This window comes from Magnolia sinica, chromosome 5 (genome assembly GCF_029962835.1).
Source record: "Magnolia sinica isolate HGM2019 chromosome 5, MsV1, whole genome shotgun sequence".
Taxonomy (NCBI): Eukaryota; Viridiplantae; Streptophyta; class Magnoliopsida; order Magnoliales; family Magnoliaceae; genus Magnolia; species Magnolia sinica.
The window spans coordinates 23,158,704-23,175,240 of record NC_080577.1 but is presented as its reverse complement, the minus strand read 5'-3'; the positions used below and the strand labels follow the sequence as shown (position 1 = coordinate 23,175,240).

General features: G+C 41.6%; 1 protein-coding gene and 1 non-coding gene across 2 annotated transcripts; one reads left to right on the top strand and one right to left on the bottom strand.

Moving 5' to 3' along the window:
- Positions 1 to 1,343: 1,343 nt before the first annotated feature.
- LOC131245758 (uncharacterized) lies at positions 1,344 to 3,049 on the bottom strand. The gene has a single exon (XM_058245434.1). It carries the CDS (start codon positions 2,931 to 2,933, stop codon positions 1,548 to 1,550), a length of 1,386 nt encoding a protein of 461 aa, XP_058101417.1. The 5' UTR covers positions 2,934 to 3,049; the 3' UTR covers positions 1,344 to 1,547.
- Positions 3,050 to 3,218: 169 nt separating this feature from the next.
- On the top strand, positions 3,219 to 3,291 carry TRNAF-GAA (transfer RNA phenylalanine (anticodon GAA)). Its single transcript has one exon. It is a non-coding gene; the product is annotated as a tRNA-Phe (tRNA).
- The last annotated feature ends 13,246 nt before the right edge of the window (positions 3,292 to 16,537 follow it).

The window sequence follows — 16,537 nt, the reverse complement described above, 5'->3', positions numbered from 1 at the left end:
TGTTATCTATTTAATTCTGCATCATTACTCTGAATTCTCTCCTAGTGCATAGTAGGTTGCCTGGCAACTTTCTCCATGACCTACTTCACTTGCTCCCCCATTAAATCTTGCATGTAATAGTTGAGTTGGTTCAATACTGGGTAGACCCAAGCTCACATGTGACTGGCCAACGTGAGCCTCTGCTATGGCCAGTTCCAAGAGTCCAGTTAAGAAAGGAAGGTTGATGTCTGGCAGGCAACCGGGTGAAAAACTTCTGCCAATCTAACTATTCAAAAGCTGACCCCAAATTGCTGGGAGAAGGGTTTTTTTTTTTTTTTTGAAGAGTCACAAAATTTATATTAAAAGGGAAGAAACAGGTACAAAAAACAAGGGAGCGGGGCCGCTGAGGTAGCGGACCACCTAAGCTCCGAGGAAAAGAAGATTACAGCCCTTTAGATTGTCTACATTGGCAGCCCATTCTATAATAAACTGCTTAGCTCTGCGCACTAGGGACTCCAACGATTTAGACTCATCTCTAAAACATCTGCCGTTGCTGGGAGAAGGGTTAAGAGCATGCTAAGAGTCACCATGTACTTTTGAGAACTTCAGGCCATTCAGCTTATGCAACAAACTATACATAGTGACTGTGACAACCTCACAAAGAATATATGACACTATAAAGTAGAATACAAGATGGAACAGAGTGAAAAATCAAGGCTTTGGATAAGTCGTTGAATAGTATTGTTTGACGCAAGCATGGAGGCAGAGTTTGATGTCAGAAACCAAAAAATAAAGTAAATAAAATCAGCACATACATAAAGTACTGTTAAGGGCGCTGGCATGCAACGGTTTCAATGATCATTAGCATTTAGCACTTTGAAAGTCTTAACTATTGCCAACCACCAGATACAAACTACCAAGATAGAATCAGCATTGTCCTGTTTTTTAAACACCATGTACAAATGAAATGTAACCATGAAGCTGATCTCAGGGGAATGAAACTTAACAATGAAGCTCTGTCACTTTTGCTCATGCTGGGTAAGATAGGATTAGAAACACCAAAACAGCCAACAATTTAACTCTGCATAAGTTCCTATCCAAGGTTTACAAGGTAAATCTGGATAAAGGGTTTGCTTGGTAATGCTTCAAGGACATATCCCCCCCATGGAAATACTTCTCCAGAGTTCAAGAGATGCAGAAAATACTTTCCTCCATAGGAAAATCTTTCGCATCCATAGAAATATCTAGCCCACAGGTTTCAAAACTATGGAGCGAATGGTAGTTTGTTGAGAAATTTGATGCATATAATATTTTTTTTAAAGTTCCTTTCAGATAGAATTCATGTAGAAGAATATCACAAAGCATTGAGTACCTCAAAATTTAAAGCATTTTCTATTTCTTCACTGACTAAGCAACCACATACAAAATTCCCTTCACTTCGGGAAGCCTTTATCAAGTTAACATTTACAGCTATGTCTGACACAACCTAAGAGAAATTTCGTCCACTCCAAAACAAGATAATAATATTGGAAAGGAGTGCAATTTCAATATAAGCATGTGAGAAGTAGCTAAGAGATGTTCCCATTACCACTATGAATCCGAGGCTTTCTATGTGGAGGTAACGGCTTCTTCGAATAAGAGCAGTTCCATTCCCCTCCACCTTGAGCATAATAGTCCATAGGATAATCCTGGCCATTTGTCTCCCCATCCGCATTGCTTTCCTCAACACAGTTACAGTTAGAGCAGGATTCTTGCTTGCAATCCAGACCATCTACCTTTCCACCATCTCCACATTTTGAATTTACCGACACTTTAACCTCTGTCCCTTTCTCCCACCAACCCCGAATGAGCCCAAGTGCAATCTCCGCCTCGAATGGTGTCAGCAGGGGCTTCCTAAAAGCATCTCCCCAATCAATCGAAAGCCGAGGGCATGCAATCTGTATCCAGGCATCAACAGAGTCTCCAAACAGTGAAATCCTAGCTGGTGAAATCTCCGACATCAACACAACCGTCCAAACAAAGCCCCTCTCTGCCATCTGTTTCTGCAACCGGTCAAGAATCCTGGGGTTCCCCTGCCGTCCAAGAGTCCCGAGCACAATCCCCCACCGACCCGCATTCCTCGCCTTCAAAATTGCATTCTTCCGAGCTTCCTTCATCCCTGCATGATCATACTCCTCCAAGAACAAGACTTTAAGATACGGGTCATACCGAAAAGCTTTGATTCCCGGGTTGGCAATCATAAACGCTTCGAGATGGAATCTCCCATCGGCAACAAAAACAACCGCATCGACACTGTTCTTCGGAATTGTAGGCGACGTGCAACCGAGAACCTCCCCAGCTGACAGTGGCTTCGACTGTGGAACAATAGCCTCAAACCCCGCATCTGACAATGCTAACTTTGCGGCCCGGATTGCAGTCGAGAACTGAATAGTGCCCGCCAGTGCGATCCTCTCCTTCCCCGGACCGAAATTCAGCTTGACCGTATCGACGAGGTGGCCGACATCAATCCCAATCTCGACGAAGACATACAGGGACGGGATCTTCACAGCATCGATCGGGACCAGGCAGCTGTGGCCGTAGTGGATAAGGAGGTCGGCGTCGAGTGCGGAGGCGGAGAAGTCGTCGACACAGCACGCGCCATACGTGACGTCCCCGAGAACGAAGCACTCGTTGACGCCGGCAAAGGTCTCAAAGATGTCGCAGAGGACGAGAGAATACATGAGGAGGCCCTCGGGGAATTGGAGAGCGACGCGCTTGGCGCCGGATGCCGAGATGCGCCAGATAGATTTGTGCACCTCGAAATTGTAGTTGGGAGGGAGGAGGGAGAGAGCGGCATTGAGGGCGGGGTTAGACGTGATGGAATCGGGGATTTGGGTCTTGAAGAAGCGTTTGGGCGTTTTTCTAGGGTTTTGTTGGGTGGGGATTGGAAGATTTGAGGGTTTTTCCTCTTCCATTTTTTGGGTAGGAAAGGAGAATTCTAGGGTTTTCCTATTCAAGGAAAGTAACGGAGAGGTGTGGGCTGTGAGATTTTCGGGTCTGAATTTCACGGGGTGGGGTTCGAGACCCGAGAGGCGGAGGAAGAGATGGCTTTTGTGAACAAGAAAGGCTTTTATACTCTGGCGGACTATGGTGGATGATACACATGTACTTAAACGATGATGATTATTTTATCACGTCATGGAAGCTTACAATTAGAATTTATTACATTATAAACTATAGGACATAAAAAATATATGTCAGCGGGGATAGCTCAGTTGGGAGAGCGTCAGACTGAAGATCTGAAGGTCGCGTGTTCGATCCACGCTCACCGCATTTCTATTTTTTTAAATTAGTTCTTGCTGGTTATTTATCTTTAATAAATTATGGATTTTTAAGGGTTTTTCATTCTTTTAATTGTTTTTTATTTTCTATTTACCTTTGCTTTTTATTTTTTTATTCTTTAATTGTTCTTCTATTTTATTTACTATTGCTTGTTATTTATCTTTTAAAAAAAAGAATTGCTGTTAAGGTTTTTTTTTTTTTTTTTAAAAATCTTTAATGAATTAAGGACTTTTGAGGTTATTTAATTCTTTTACTTATTGCAATATTTGAATTATCTCTAATAAATTAATGACTGTTAAGTTATTTGCTAGTCCTGTCTCTCATCCTGTCCGCGCTGATGGAAGTTATTTTGATAAACACTTTTTTACCTTCTCTTCCTGTCTACACTCTACACTAATTCAAGCGCATTGGTTTTTCTTATTTTTCTTCACTTTAGCTGCATGTTTTTGCCTTCTGCTCTAATGGAAAAACTTAAATACCCTTTTAAAGTAATTTCTCTTCATTAAATTAATGACCATTAAGTAAATTGTAATTTGCTGACATTCTTTTTTTCTTCCTATTCCCCAATTAATTAGTATAAGGCTACATTATAATGATGATCTTTTCTGCCAAATTGGCATGCTTTTAAAAATAATAAAAATAAAAAATAAAAAACTTTTAAAATTATTTTGAGGTGAGATTTCAAGGGGCAAGTAATTTGCTTAAAGCACGTGCATGCAATAAATCAGTAAGTAACAAATATTGTAGAAGAACACTATGGTAAGATCCACGGGGATTGTTGAAATCTTGAGTTAGTGTTCAAAGGTGCCTAAAATTTATGAAACATCATGATGTTTATGAAATTAAACTTTTATATATACACACACACTTGGGGTTAGCTTGTCAGTACAAGCAAGCACTATTAGGGGTTAGCTTGTTGGTACAAGCAAGCACCGTCCGTGTACACTCCTGTTAGCCACCCCCACTAGGGAATCGATACCAAGACCTCAGTGTTGCAATGAGGTATCTTCACTCAATCTACCACTTGAGCTATGGATGAGGGTGAACCATCGTAATGTTTACAAAATTAAACTTATATATATATATATAAAGAGAGAGGCCTACTCATATGGGCACCATCTTAGGTGAGCACACATTTAGATCCTTACTCTTGCTCCGATGGTAGATTCTTAGGGGTTGTTTGGCACCATGGATTGGAGGGGATTTCAAATCCCCCAGTTGTTTGGCAGCATAAAGTAATTTAGGGTTTCTAATCTCCTCTTAGAGGGGGTTTGTAATCCACAGTGAGAGCTTGGATTACACTTAAAATCATTTCAATAGTTGTAGGTGTAATATGTGTGTCACTGTACACTATCATTTTATTGGGCACATGGCCCACTAATGATGATCAGCACCGTCCAAACATTGTCCATGTAAATGAACGATTAAAAATCGTTGGTTAGTCACTCAGACATGATCTTGTGCTTGTGGCCCATCCGAGACTTGAAATTTCATCATTTTCAGGCAAAGCATATATTTCAATAGGCTTATCACAATCATTGTGTCAAAAATTACATATCTCACTAATTAGAGATATTAAAGTTGATTTAGTAATTAAATTCAAACCCCTGTAAATATATCATGGATAGGTACGTTTGGATTAAAGTTTATTCACACTCCAGGGTACCAAACACACGAGGAGGATTGCAAATCCAGGGGGTTTCTAATCCTGGGGGTTCCAAATCCACGCTCCCAGATGGGCCCTTAGGAGTTTCAGCTTCGATGGTAGACTCTTAGGAGTTTTAACACCCGGTCAAGGGTTCAAGTTTCCATAGGTGGTGAAATCCCACTATGGTGCAAGTGTATGGGGGTGTGTGCGTGTGTTAAAATAAATAAATATATATATAACAGAACGCTCACCTGCGAACCAATTCGTACAGACTACACACGAACTTTTTTGAGAACTCATCATATCTGATGAGTCTCGAAATTTTGAACGGTCCACATGAAGTAGAACCTCATAAAACCCCCTGGTACCAATTTTAATTTACTTTGAACCAAAACTTCGATGGGCCATGAAAAATGCAAACAATTTCTTCCCTTGATTTGAATTTCTCTTTGCTATGGCCCACCAGAATCTTAGATCAGGGTGAAAATTCACCCCCTAAGGTTTCATGGGATTACGTATCTTATGGACCGTTCGGATTCGACACCCATGACACATGTGCAAAGGTGCGCACGTGCGCATGCCTCTCTCTCTCTCTCTCTCTCTCTCTCTCTCTCTCTCTCTCTCTCTCTCTCTATATATATATATATATATATATATATATATATATAAGCCAAAAAAGAAGAAGGTGAGCACACATGTGCACCTTTGCATATATGTCATGGGCACAAAATCCGAACAGTTCATGTGATGCGGCACCCCTTGAAATTTTATGGGCCCAATTTTCAACTTCTTCCAAAACTTTAGTGGGCCATAGCAAAGAGAAATGCAAATCGAGATAGGAAATTGTTTCCTTTTGCTATGATCTATTAGAGTTTTAGATCAGGTTGAAAGTTAGGCCTGTGAGGTTTCAAGGGGTGCCGCATCACATGTATCATTCAGATTCTATGCCCATGACACGTGTGCAAAGGTACGCACGGGTGCTCACGTAAGAAGGTGTGCAGGTAAGCATTACTATACACACACACACACACATACTTTTTAAATTCCTTTTTGTATTTACAAAATTTCTTTTTCAGACTTCTTTCCCATAGTTTTTTATTTTTTTCAAGAACCCATATGGATTTTGATTAGAGGTGGGCATTTGGGACCCAATCCGGTTGATCTGACCCAACTCGGTACCGTTCCGAACAGAACCGATGGCTTAGATCGGCCTGATCAAGTCTGGCCACCCAGATCGGTTTGTATTTCGGGTTGGGTGCGAATAGAGGTGTATCCAGACCGACCCGACCCGGATACCCGAACCGAATGGATCCGGCCCGAACCGAACAGACCCGACCCGGCTGGTACTATAAATAGTCATTTTGATTTTTACCTTAACCCCACCCCTCTTTTCTTTCTTACCAAGTTACCCTACCGAGCGACCCTCTTTTCTTTCTTACCAAGTTACCCTACCGAACAGTCTTCAGATCTTCTTCCTCTTTTCTTACCCTACCCGATCTTCTTCCTCTTTAGTCTCCTCTTCTTCTTCAATGCCCGATGTCCGTCATTGTCCCGCCCGAACGAGCGCACGATCTGAACCTGAAATTCTCAAAGATTTGAATCTCACCATCTTGGTTTCTTTTTTCCTTTTGTGTAGGGAAGTAGGAAGAATCTGAGAAGGTTTTTTCAAGATCAAGAAAAGGGAAATGCGATCGGTCGGCACTTTTCGACATCACGAATGATTCACCGATCATAGGGATTGCGATGGGAAGCTTGAAAACACCCAATTTAGTGGCAAAGAACAGCTGTGAAGCCAAACAGACACCATGATCGGGTGAGGGGTTGTTGCGTGGCCAGGTTAAAACCCTCTTGCAGATGGTTGAGGAAGAGGCAGAGATTTTGAAACTCTCTTTCGATGCACGCCCGTTCCCCCCTTTTGAAGGCCTATTGAATCCGCCCATGGGTATTCTCGCTCCAACACCAGCCAACACGCCACTCATTTCGAATCTTTTGGATGGTGGAGATGCTAATGTGTCGCAGATCGTCACAATGCTGGTAGCCCATGAAAATTCCTATATAACAGAGGTTTGCATTCCACCCAATACACAGCTTCTTTCTTCCTTGTTTTCCCTTCCTTTTTTTTTTTGTTGGCTTTTGGGTTAGCTTGTTAGTACACACCCATGTCAGTACACACACTTCATGTTAGCCACCCCCACTAGGGATCGATAAAAATGTAAACATCAACCTTCCCTATTTTCTTCCCCGTTTTCTTGATAAATAAGATGAATGCTGGCGCAACCCTTACTGGTAGTAATGAACGCCCGACGTCCGTTACTACAACTTTACATAAGGGAAAAAAAAAACTCAATCCGAACCTGGGTCAATCCGATCCGACTCAATTTTCCTGTCCGAGTCGAACTCGGATCGGTCCAGGTCAGCAGGGTTTAGGATCGGATTGGGTCAGAGGACCTGGACTCGGTCCCAGATTTGACCGAGGTCGGGTCAAGCCATGCAGAACTCGGACCTGATCGAGTTGGGCCGAATCCAATTCGACTCGGTCCGATGCCCGGCTCTAATTTTGATCTTTACAAGTGATTGCGGCTCTCTCTCTCTCTCTCTAATTGTTTCAGTTCTTTCAAATCTCACGTATCTGCAATAGAGCAGCTGGATTCGTCTCTCTCTCAAATATCTTGTTTTTAGGTGTTAGTCACGGATTGGGCTTGGGCCGGACTGAACCACTTTAGCCTGTCATGGACTCCAGTCAGGTCTGAGCTGAACTTTAACAATACAGACTGGGCTTGGACTAGCCCAACCCTCACCTGACCGTTGACACCCCTACATTTAGATAAATTAAATTACAAAATCCATAAAGAAATCAATACATTAGTTTGGTTATTCTTACATTGAGTGAATTGTAGTGGGTTCGAATCCCACGTCGTCCATTATCATCCATGTGCTCATGATACTAACACATACCTGTCCCAGGCAAGTCCAAGTCATCGTCACCTGACGTCCACGGGTCCATGTGGTCATGATACATAAAGGCATGTACTGTCTCTTGATGTTCCCTGCATAGAAGCATGTGCATGTGATTTGGTGATCCAATGCGTGTTTTGGTTTTATTCAACTCATTGAGTGGTTTTTTTCCAATTTTGAATTTTTGGTGCATCACTTTCCATCCATAATGGGTCACCATATCAGTGGTCCAACTCAAAACTCAGCTGAGTCAACTCAACTAAGCGTTTTACTCAGAATGTCTATCAATGACATGAACCATCCATCGTATGGTGCCACCTTTACTTGTTGATCCCTTTGGGACCGTCCCATCAGTGGTAAGGAATATGAATGGTCCATATCAATTGTAAGAGAGAAGGTCCAATCATTGATACAGACAATTCATCATGTTAGGACTACTTCTCATGATTGCACATTCCACTTAAACAATTACTTAATTGGGTGATAATGACCATCCCATCAATGGCTAACCCATGGTCCATGTTTATTGTAATAAAGAATGGCCGATTAATGATTTAGACCATCCATCATGTGGTACCCATCTTGCTTGCCAATCCCTGACAAAATCACATTGATTAGGTTACTGTGATATCTTATCAATGGCTGTGAAACGAATGTTTGACAATTAGCCTCGACAATGAATTGTGTGGGGCCCACCTTTGGTTGTGCTTCCCTTTGAAAAGTTACTTGGACTGGATGATCCCAACCATCCAATCATTCGCTAGGAAAAAAAGCAGGTCACACAGTTTATAATCGAGAAGGTCCAATCATTGATTTAAGACTCCAATGGCTAAGATGAAGGGGCTGTATGGTCCAGCCACTAATTTGGAACGTCCATGAATTCGCACAGCGATATATATATATATATATATATATATATATATATATATTTGGCGGTGGTTTCAACGGGAAAACCTTTCAGGGGTTTGCTGGAAAAAAAATTGTGAAGTCACTCATTTCTAAAAATCTGTTTTGCACAAATATGGCTTCTTGATTCCCGGACAAGCCCAGTTATGCCCGTTGTTTTATGATTTTCAGTTCCAATAATATGATTAGTGCTGGCTTATCAGAATTGAATTTGCGGCTCAATTTGATTTGAACAAATATGACCCAAAGCGCCAATAGGTAGCTCCATAGGTCAAACCATATCGGTCGCCTATTCAGCCACTTGTTCAGTATGTAAATCGGAACAGGTGATATTCAGAGGGTAGGGTTCGTCCTCTAATGATGGGTTATACCTTTGGCTTCAAAATGAAAAGACTTTTCAATACAAATAAAAGAAAAACAAGAAATGAAACATTATGGTCGGTCGCAAAAAGCAGCTGCAGAACACCTTTCTAGATGGAGACTTGAATCCAACGTATGTGCATAGACCCAAATTACGAGTAAAATTATCAGCTACTTGATTAACGCCATGAATTATACTATAAAATGTAAACAACAAGTAAAATGTAAAGGATTACACTAATAAATGTAATTAACTTGTAGAATTGTAGATTAATTACACTAAACAATGTAAATGAACATAATTGAAACATATATTGAGTTTGATTGGGTTGGCATAAGACCAATTCTTCCTATTGAATTCATTTGCTATTTATAGCCTTGATCCGGCCATTTGGATGCTTCTCACATTCCGATAGTTGTTATAACCATTCAACACTACTTGGCCTTCGGGGTGCTACTCATGTTTTGACAGTTGTTATAATCGTTCAACACTAATTACTTTCTGGATGTTTCCTACATTCTGATAGTTATTATGACCAGTTAAGCATTACTGGCCTTCTAAATATTTCATTATAACCTCGTCACTTGTCTTAATAACCACTCCAGGCTTCCTTGTCGACTTGACCGCACTTCACTCGACCACCTGATCGACCTCTTAGACGACTATCGACCGCTTGATCGACCTCCTCAATGACTATCAACCTCTTGGTCAAGCTCCCGAATGACTATCGGATACTTGATTGAGCTCTTGGATGAATATTGTTCGCATGGTTGAGCTCCTTTGTTTGCTTTTGAATTCATATCAACTGCTTCCTATCTTTTCATCCTATTAGCTGTGATTATGTAAAAAGTATTCCAAGCATCTTTGAAAATATTTAGCCTATAATATTTTTCCCTTGCTATAACACGTGTCCTTTCTAATTGGATTTCTCAAGAATGATCATAAATACGGTACAACATCGCCCCCCATATCGCTTTGCCTTTGGTAAAAGGTGAATGTGGTGCTAATTCATTGTTTGGCACAATAAATACGATTGCTCAGCAATGTAAAAATATCAATTTAAACCATCTTGATCGAAAAACATTAAAGTTAGCCAAACTCGACCATCTTGGCCGAAAAACAACAAAATCGATCATCTTGGTCGAACTTTGTAGTCTTGGTAATAATAAAAAAAAACAATAAATTCAACTATTTTGGTCGAACTCAGCCATCTTGGTCGAAAAAATAGTAAATTCGAGTATTTTGGTGAAATTTGGCCACCTTGGTCGAAAAACAGCAAATTCAATCGTCTTGGTTGAATTCAGTCATCTTGATCAATAAACGACAAATTCGGTCGTCTTAGGCTCTTAGTCAAATTTGGTCATCTTGATCGAGAAACGGCAAATTCAGCCGTCTTGGTTGAACTCTCAATAAAGAGAAGAATAGCAAGCGCTAACTCAACGAATTGATAAAGGCAAGGGCAAGGCTTGAATCCATGGCTTCACGTAAATTCATAAAGATCGCGCATAATTAATGTCATACCAAAATTTCCAAATGATAAATAATTGATGTTGGTAAATTAAACAACCGCAATGAAGTTCACAGTATTATGAAAGCATATAAAAGGCAATATACTATCATCTTGAATCAAGTAAGCTTAAAGGAGAAAAACCCTCACCTTTGTAGTCAAATCCTTCCTCAACTGAGGCTAGATGTTTACGCACACTTCTTTAATCTCAACCTTATCCTAGATCACATGATTTGCAAGATCAAGATTTAGTCTAAAGTTGTGTTTATGGTCTGGGTTTTCAATTAGTGATTATATAAGTTGTTCAAGGTAACTTTGTGAATACCGAAATTTTCATGGCGGATGTATGAAATCAAACGGCTAGGAATACTTACGATGAGGAAAGTGTGCTCACCTTTCAGGATGTCGAACTCGACTTGACCCTGAGCCTGAGTTCAACAACTCAGTGATTTTGTAGGCACGATCCCATCACCTTGGGCCGCTGTCTCTTCTCTTTCTCTCTAACTTTCTTTCTTTTTCTTTTCTTTTCTTTCTCCTTCTTTTTCTTTTATTTTATTTCTTTCTCTTTCTTCCCCTGCTCTTTTTTTGCCTTTCTCCTTAGACTAGAATGTCTAGCAGTACCCGGACCATGCCCGACTCAGACTCAGGCTCTGAAGCCACAAAGGCAACAGGTTAACTCACTCTCAAACTCACTCTCTCCTTCCCGTTTCTTTCTTCTCTCTTTTGTTTCTCTCTTTTCTTTATCTCTTTCTCGTTTCCCTCTTGCTGGGATTTTTTATAGGTTGTAAGAGTTTCCAGGTTCTTCCTACATAATTCCTATGCGGTTGTTGTTGTGCAACGACGAAAACGGAGCAGCGAATCATTGTCTGTAGGTAGGGGTGTACATCGAGTCAAACCGAGTCAAGCTGGCCTCAGCTCGACTCGGCTCCGCCACTAGCTGACTGTAATGTCCTGGATTTTCATTATTTTGGATTTCCAAAAATCCTTGAATTTTTTTATATAATTAACTTATATTATCATTTATTGACCATTAATACTCAATGTTAGTTTATACATGGGTGATACCAGTAAAGAACAGTACAAATTCATTAAATCAACCGTAGAAAGCCGATGAACCCGCCCGATCAATAAGTATCGAGTTTAGCCTCGTAATTTGTTCACATAAGGCCCAAATCTAACTGACCTACCACTGATTAAATATAGCCCCTGGACCGCAGTACATGCACCATACTCAACTTAGAGATGAAATAAATACATTTAGGGGGACCCAAGGGGTCCCACGGAGCGAAACCACAAACCCCAGGGAGGTGGCCACCGCTGAAGGCTCCAGAAGAGCGCGGTGGCACCGCCACAACGGCGGCGCCCCACCGCCAATCCGACCATGTGGGTCCCTCCCACGTGTAGGGGTCCCCTCTACACGACCCTAAACCCCTTTAAACCCCTCTTTTACCCCTTTTCAACTCGTTTTCACTCCCCCAAAACCCTCCTTTACTCTCATATCTACTCGAAACTGAGTCAAATAAGGCCCGGATCTTGACTAATAGATCAAATCAACCCCATTACTATTTTAACCCAAAACCGACGGTTTAGAGTAATCATGGCCAAATTTTCATTGTCATTAATTATAAATAGACTATACTGTGAACTTAATTAATCCATACCTCAACAACTGTGCCTAAGAAATCCTCCTACTCAATTTATTCCAAAAATGCCCCGATTACCCAAACAAGCTCTATACCGCTCGTTAGTGGGCCACTAGTTCCAAAATTGTAGAGGAATGTCCATCTCACTGGACTTAATGCCCCACACAGACACCAGACCCTGGAAATGCCCTAAAATAGTCAAATTGCAGTGCCTAGCAGGGACTTATAAACTGCAAGTCGCCTAGCCTAATTTGGGGAAGTCTGAAATTTACCTATTTAGCGTCGTAACTGATGTTGCAATTGTAGGCTTTTCGTCCATCGAATCTTTGCCAAATTTACCCCAAAGGCTAGAAATAAATTTAGGACCACGCCTATAAAATTTGGCCGTTGATCGTGGAACGATGACCGTTTATCACAAACCGGGCCTCTACAGCAAAACACCGCATCCGTTTGCCTTTAAACTTCACCCAACCCTTCATCAGGCCTTAAGGTATCATCCAATGGCTTAGATGGGCCAAGGGTCCATCAGAGCCACCCCTATAATCCAAATTAGGTCCCATTTAGCCATTTTTGTGATTTTTCAAACCTTGGGGCCAACTGAAATAATTCCACCCATATAAAAGCTCCAACCCTTCTCTCGCAGCCATTTTCAGCAGCTGAGAGAGAGAGAGAGAGTGAGAGCGAGAGTGAGAGAGAGAGATGAGAGAGAAAGTGGGGGCCACCACCTTGCGTGCACCGCTGGCGGCTGGATCTCGTCTATTCCGGCATCTTTCTCCCCTTCTCGCTCAAAATCCCCAAATTTCTTGCTGTTGGAAGAGGGATTTCATCCTAATTAAGGTAATGTAGTGATTCTCCTTTTAATCTTCATTAATTTCAGCTTTATCTTTAATCCTTGTGCATCCTACACAATGTAGGGCCCCGGTACTTCAAGCCTACAGACCCGGCACAGTTAGGATCGCATCTTCACTCTCCGATCGTAATTAGGTGCGGACCATTATTTCTAAGTTTCCATTTATCGACCCTTGAGGGTCTCAGTTAATGATGTCTCGTGTTGAATGGGTTATAATAGCTAACATGTTCATTTTCATGTTTAATTGTATTATATGTTATTGGTTGGATATGGATGCTCATATGTTCGATGAAATGTCTAAGTGGTAGAACGTGTTGATTTGTCAATGTTTACATGCTTGATTTATTGCGTTAGTAATTGTATTACTTTATGCATGTCAGCATGTTTGATTTAATGCTTTAGTGAATGTAGTACCCTATGGATACTCATGTGTTCGATAAAATGCTTAAATAGATTTGTTGTTCCATTAATGCTTACATGTTTGATGAAATGCATAGGTCGTTGCGTAGTAGTATGTATGCTATAAATTGCATGATGTGGTGTTTGGTTCATATTGATGCGTATGATTTCTACGATGTTGGGTCAGTCGGTAAATCGCTCAAACCAATGGGTAGCCCGAGTTAGGGCGGCCACCCTAGGCTCATTCGATCGACCTGGGTTGAACACAGATGACCGACAGTAGCAGCTGGACTACACGGGCTGCTTGCACCCAATGTCGGTTGTGTCGTGGTTCTCCCAAGTCAATTAAATTAGTCCACTAACCGACTGATCATGTATGTTCATAATGTATGATACAACTAAATAGAATCTAGAATACCCCGTTCTCAATGGATCTGTCCATTCATAACCATTAGTGCAAACGATCCCACTAAGACTCATGAGTCGGGCATGGTGGTATGGGACAGTGTCCGAGCTGTCAGCCTACGCTAGGGTGACGAGCCTCTCCGTAATGACCAGTGAGCAACTAAGACTCATGAGTCGGGCATGGTGGTATGGGACACCGTGTCCGAGCTGTCGGCCTATGCTGAGGTGATGAGCCTCCCTATAGTGACCAATGAGCATTAATGGAGGTGATAAACCATTGTTCGAACGGCCCCTGTCAAATTACCCCGCTGATGATTGTGTGCTAGAGTACCGTTCGAATGACACGAGCGTGAAAGGAATTGGGTGAGGAGCCCTTTCCCTATGGTAATTTAGTTTTATGTTACAAGCCCATATCTCGGAACTGAGTAATCATACTCGGTTTGGGTGACGATTCATACCGAGTTGATCCTCATACATTTAGGTATTATGTCGTACCTTTGAAATTGTTGATTTGTGAGATAAATGGGTGATACCTAAAGTTGGATTAAGGGACACTGGTAATGATTTGTTACGTTCGGCAATGAGCCACGTGATCCAGATAAAGACTCGTGATATAACGTCGGTATCCTAGTTTCACCAATATACTGGATAAATTGAACTTAATAATTACTCGGCTAACATGATCATGCACCGCATTGCATTAGCTTAGAATGTGGTGAACATGCGTAGTTGTCACGTGATGAGGAAGTGTTGTCATTCGCGAAACAGGTGGTTGGAGTCACATGTGAGGGAGTATTGTTTGAAAAGGGCATCCATCATGTCAAATCTTCATATGCGCATTTAAAAAGAGTATTTAGGAAATGTTTGATTTTTTGTTTTATAATTACTTGCGTTGATTGTGTCGATAGCATGTGTAACTTAGAACTAATAGAACCATTGAGTTAGCTACTCACTCTCACCTGGGATAGTGTTTTAAAACACTAACCAGGCATATCATTAATGCAGGTACCAGTGAAACCTCAAATAGGTAGGCTTATATCAGGTTGTGCCAACGTCGTCACATTTTAGAGAATTGGGAGTAAACTGAAAGCTTTACACTTTAAAAATCTTGGGTATGTATATTGTGGTTTGTATAATCCCATTTTGGGCAATCATTACAATTGAAATTGTATCTTTAACTCTTAGCCCTATATTTCTGAATCTATTGTTATTTCTACCTCGCTTTGGATCCGCTAATTAGAATTGCGCTACTTTGATTATCTGTGTGTAAAATGAATTTGAATCTGAATAAGGACACACGTGTGTTTTCATTTGGATAATACCTGAGAACTCGGGATCGGAGTTTATGTACTCGGGTGCCGATTTTCGGGACGTTACACTGACCTCAACTCGAATTCGGCTCGGCTCGGTCCTCAAGCCTGACTGACCAGCTCGGTTTGATCAGTAACTCGGGCCAGCTCGAGCCGAGTTCACCATTGAGGCATTTTCACAAACACTTGGACTGCACCTTCAAAATCTCACTATATTTGAGATAGCAACAATGGTTTTACAAGTATTTTATCAAACACCTTCTAAGCAACATAAAAATCAAGAAAAAAAGGGTGTTGGTTTCATATACATACCTTCCTTTCCACCAGCTACACTTCTTTGAGTCATTTCATCAAACATTTGGTGAGCAACATCAATATCAAAGTAACCGAGTCACCGAAATGGTTCGATCCGAGTTCGATTTGAGCTAGGTTCGATCTGAGTTGAGTCGAGCTAGGGCCAGCTCGAACTCATTTTCGAGCAAAAAAAATCAGCTCGACTCGGCTCAAACTTAGCTTCGAACCGAGTCGAATTGAGCTTTTTCGAGTCGAGTCGAGCGAGCTAATCGAGCTAGGTCAGTTCATGTACACCCATATTCGCAGGCGCAAGATCTCCTTCCAGATCTTTTCTTCTTTCTTCCGTAGATCGAACCGGATCAGGATGGCCCATTAATCTGGTCGTCTCAGATTTCTTCCAAACTTGTAAGGTGAATCAGGTCATATCCGATGGCTTGTCATGACCAAAAATCTCGGAAGGAGACTTCCCTTTCAGACAACGTAAGGGCGTCCATCTTTACGTGAGAAACCGGGGAGTGTCTTACCTCTGTTTCTTTCCCTTTCTTTCAAGCTTCTTGGGAAGAATCGGAACTCCCTCTCCTCTGGTTTAGACGGTTCCAATCGGTGGATGGCGTGAGGTGAAGACTCCTCTCATGCTCGCAATCGCAATTTTCTCGTCCGTTGTTATAGCGAGCGGAATTTCTGTTTCCAATTCGAACACTAGTGATCAGGTGGGGTCCACTACTATGGATATCTAAGGGATCGAGTCTCTTCATCGAATTTGTTATGAGGTGTTTGTTGAAGAGCTAAAATATGAGGCAGGTCCGAGTTCTAGGTGGGCTGCATTATCAGTAAATGTGGGAGGGTTCTTGAACTGCGGCTGGTCTTTGTGAGTGCATGCACGCGCGTCCTCGAGTGAAACTGTAACGCCCTGAACTTTTCGATACTCGAGCATCGAAAGTCCTCAAGTGTTACCAAGA

Excerpts from the sequence above, each read along its gene's own strand:
- LOC131245758 (XM_058245434.1), bottom strand. The coding sequence starts at position 2,933 with ATGGAAGAGGAAAAACCCTCAAATCTTCCAATCCCCACCCAACAAAAC.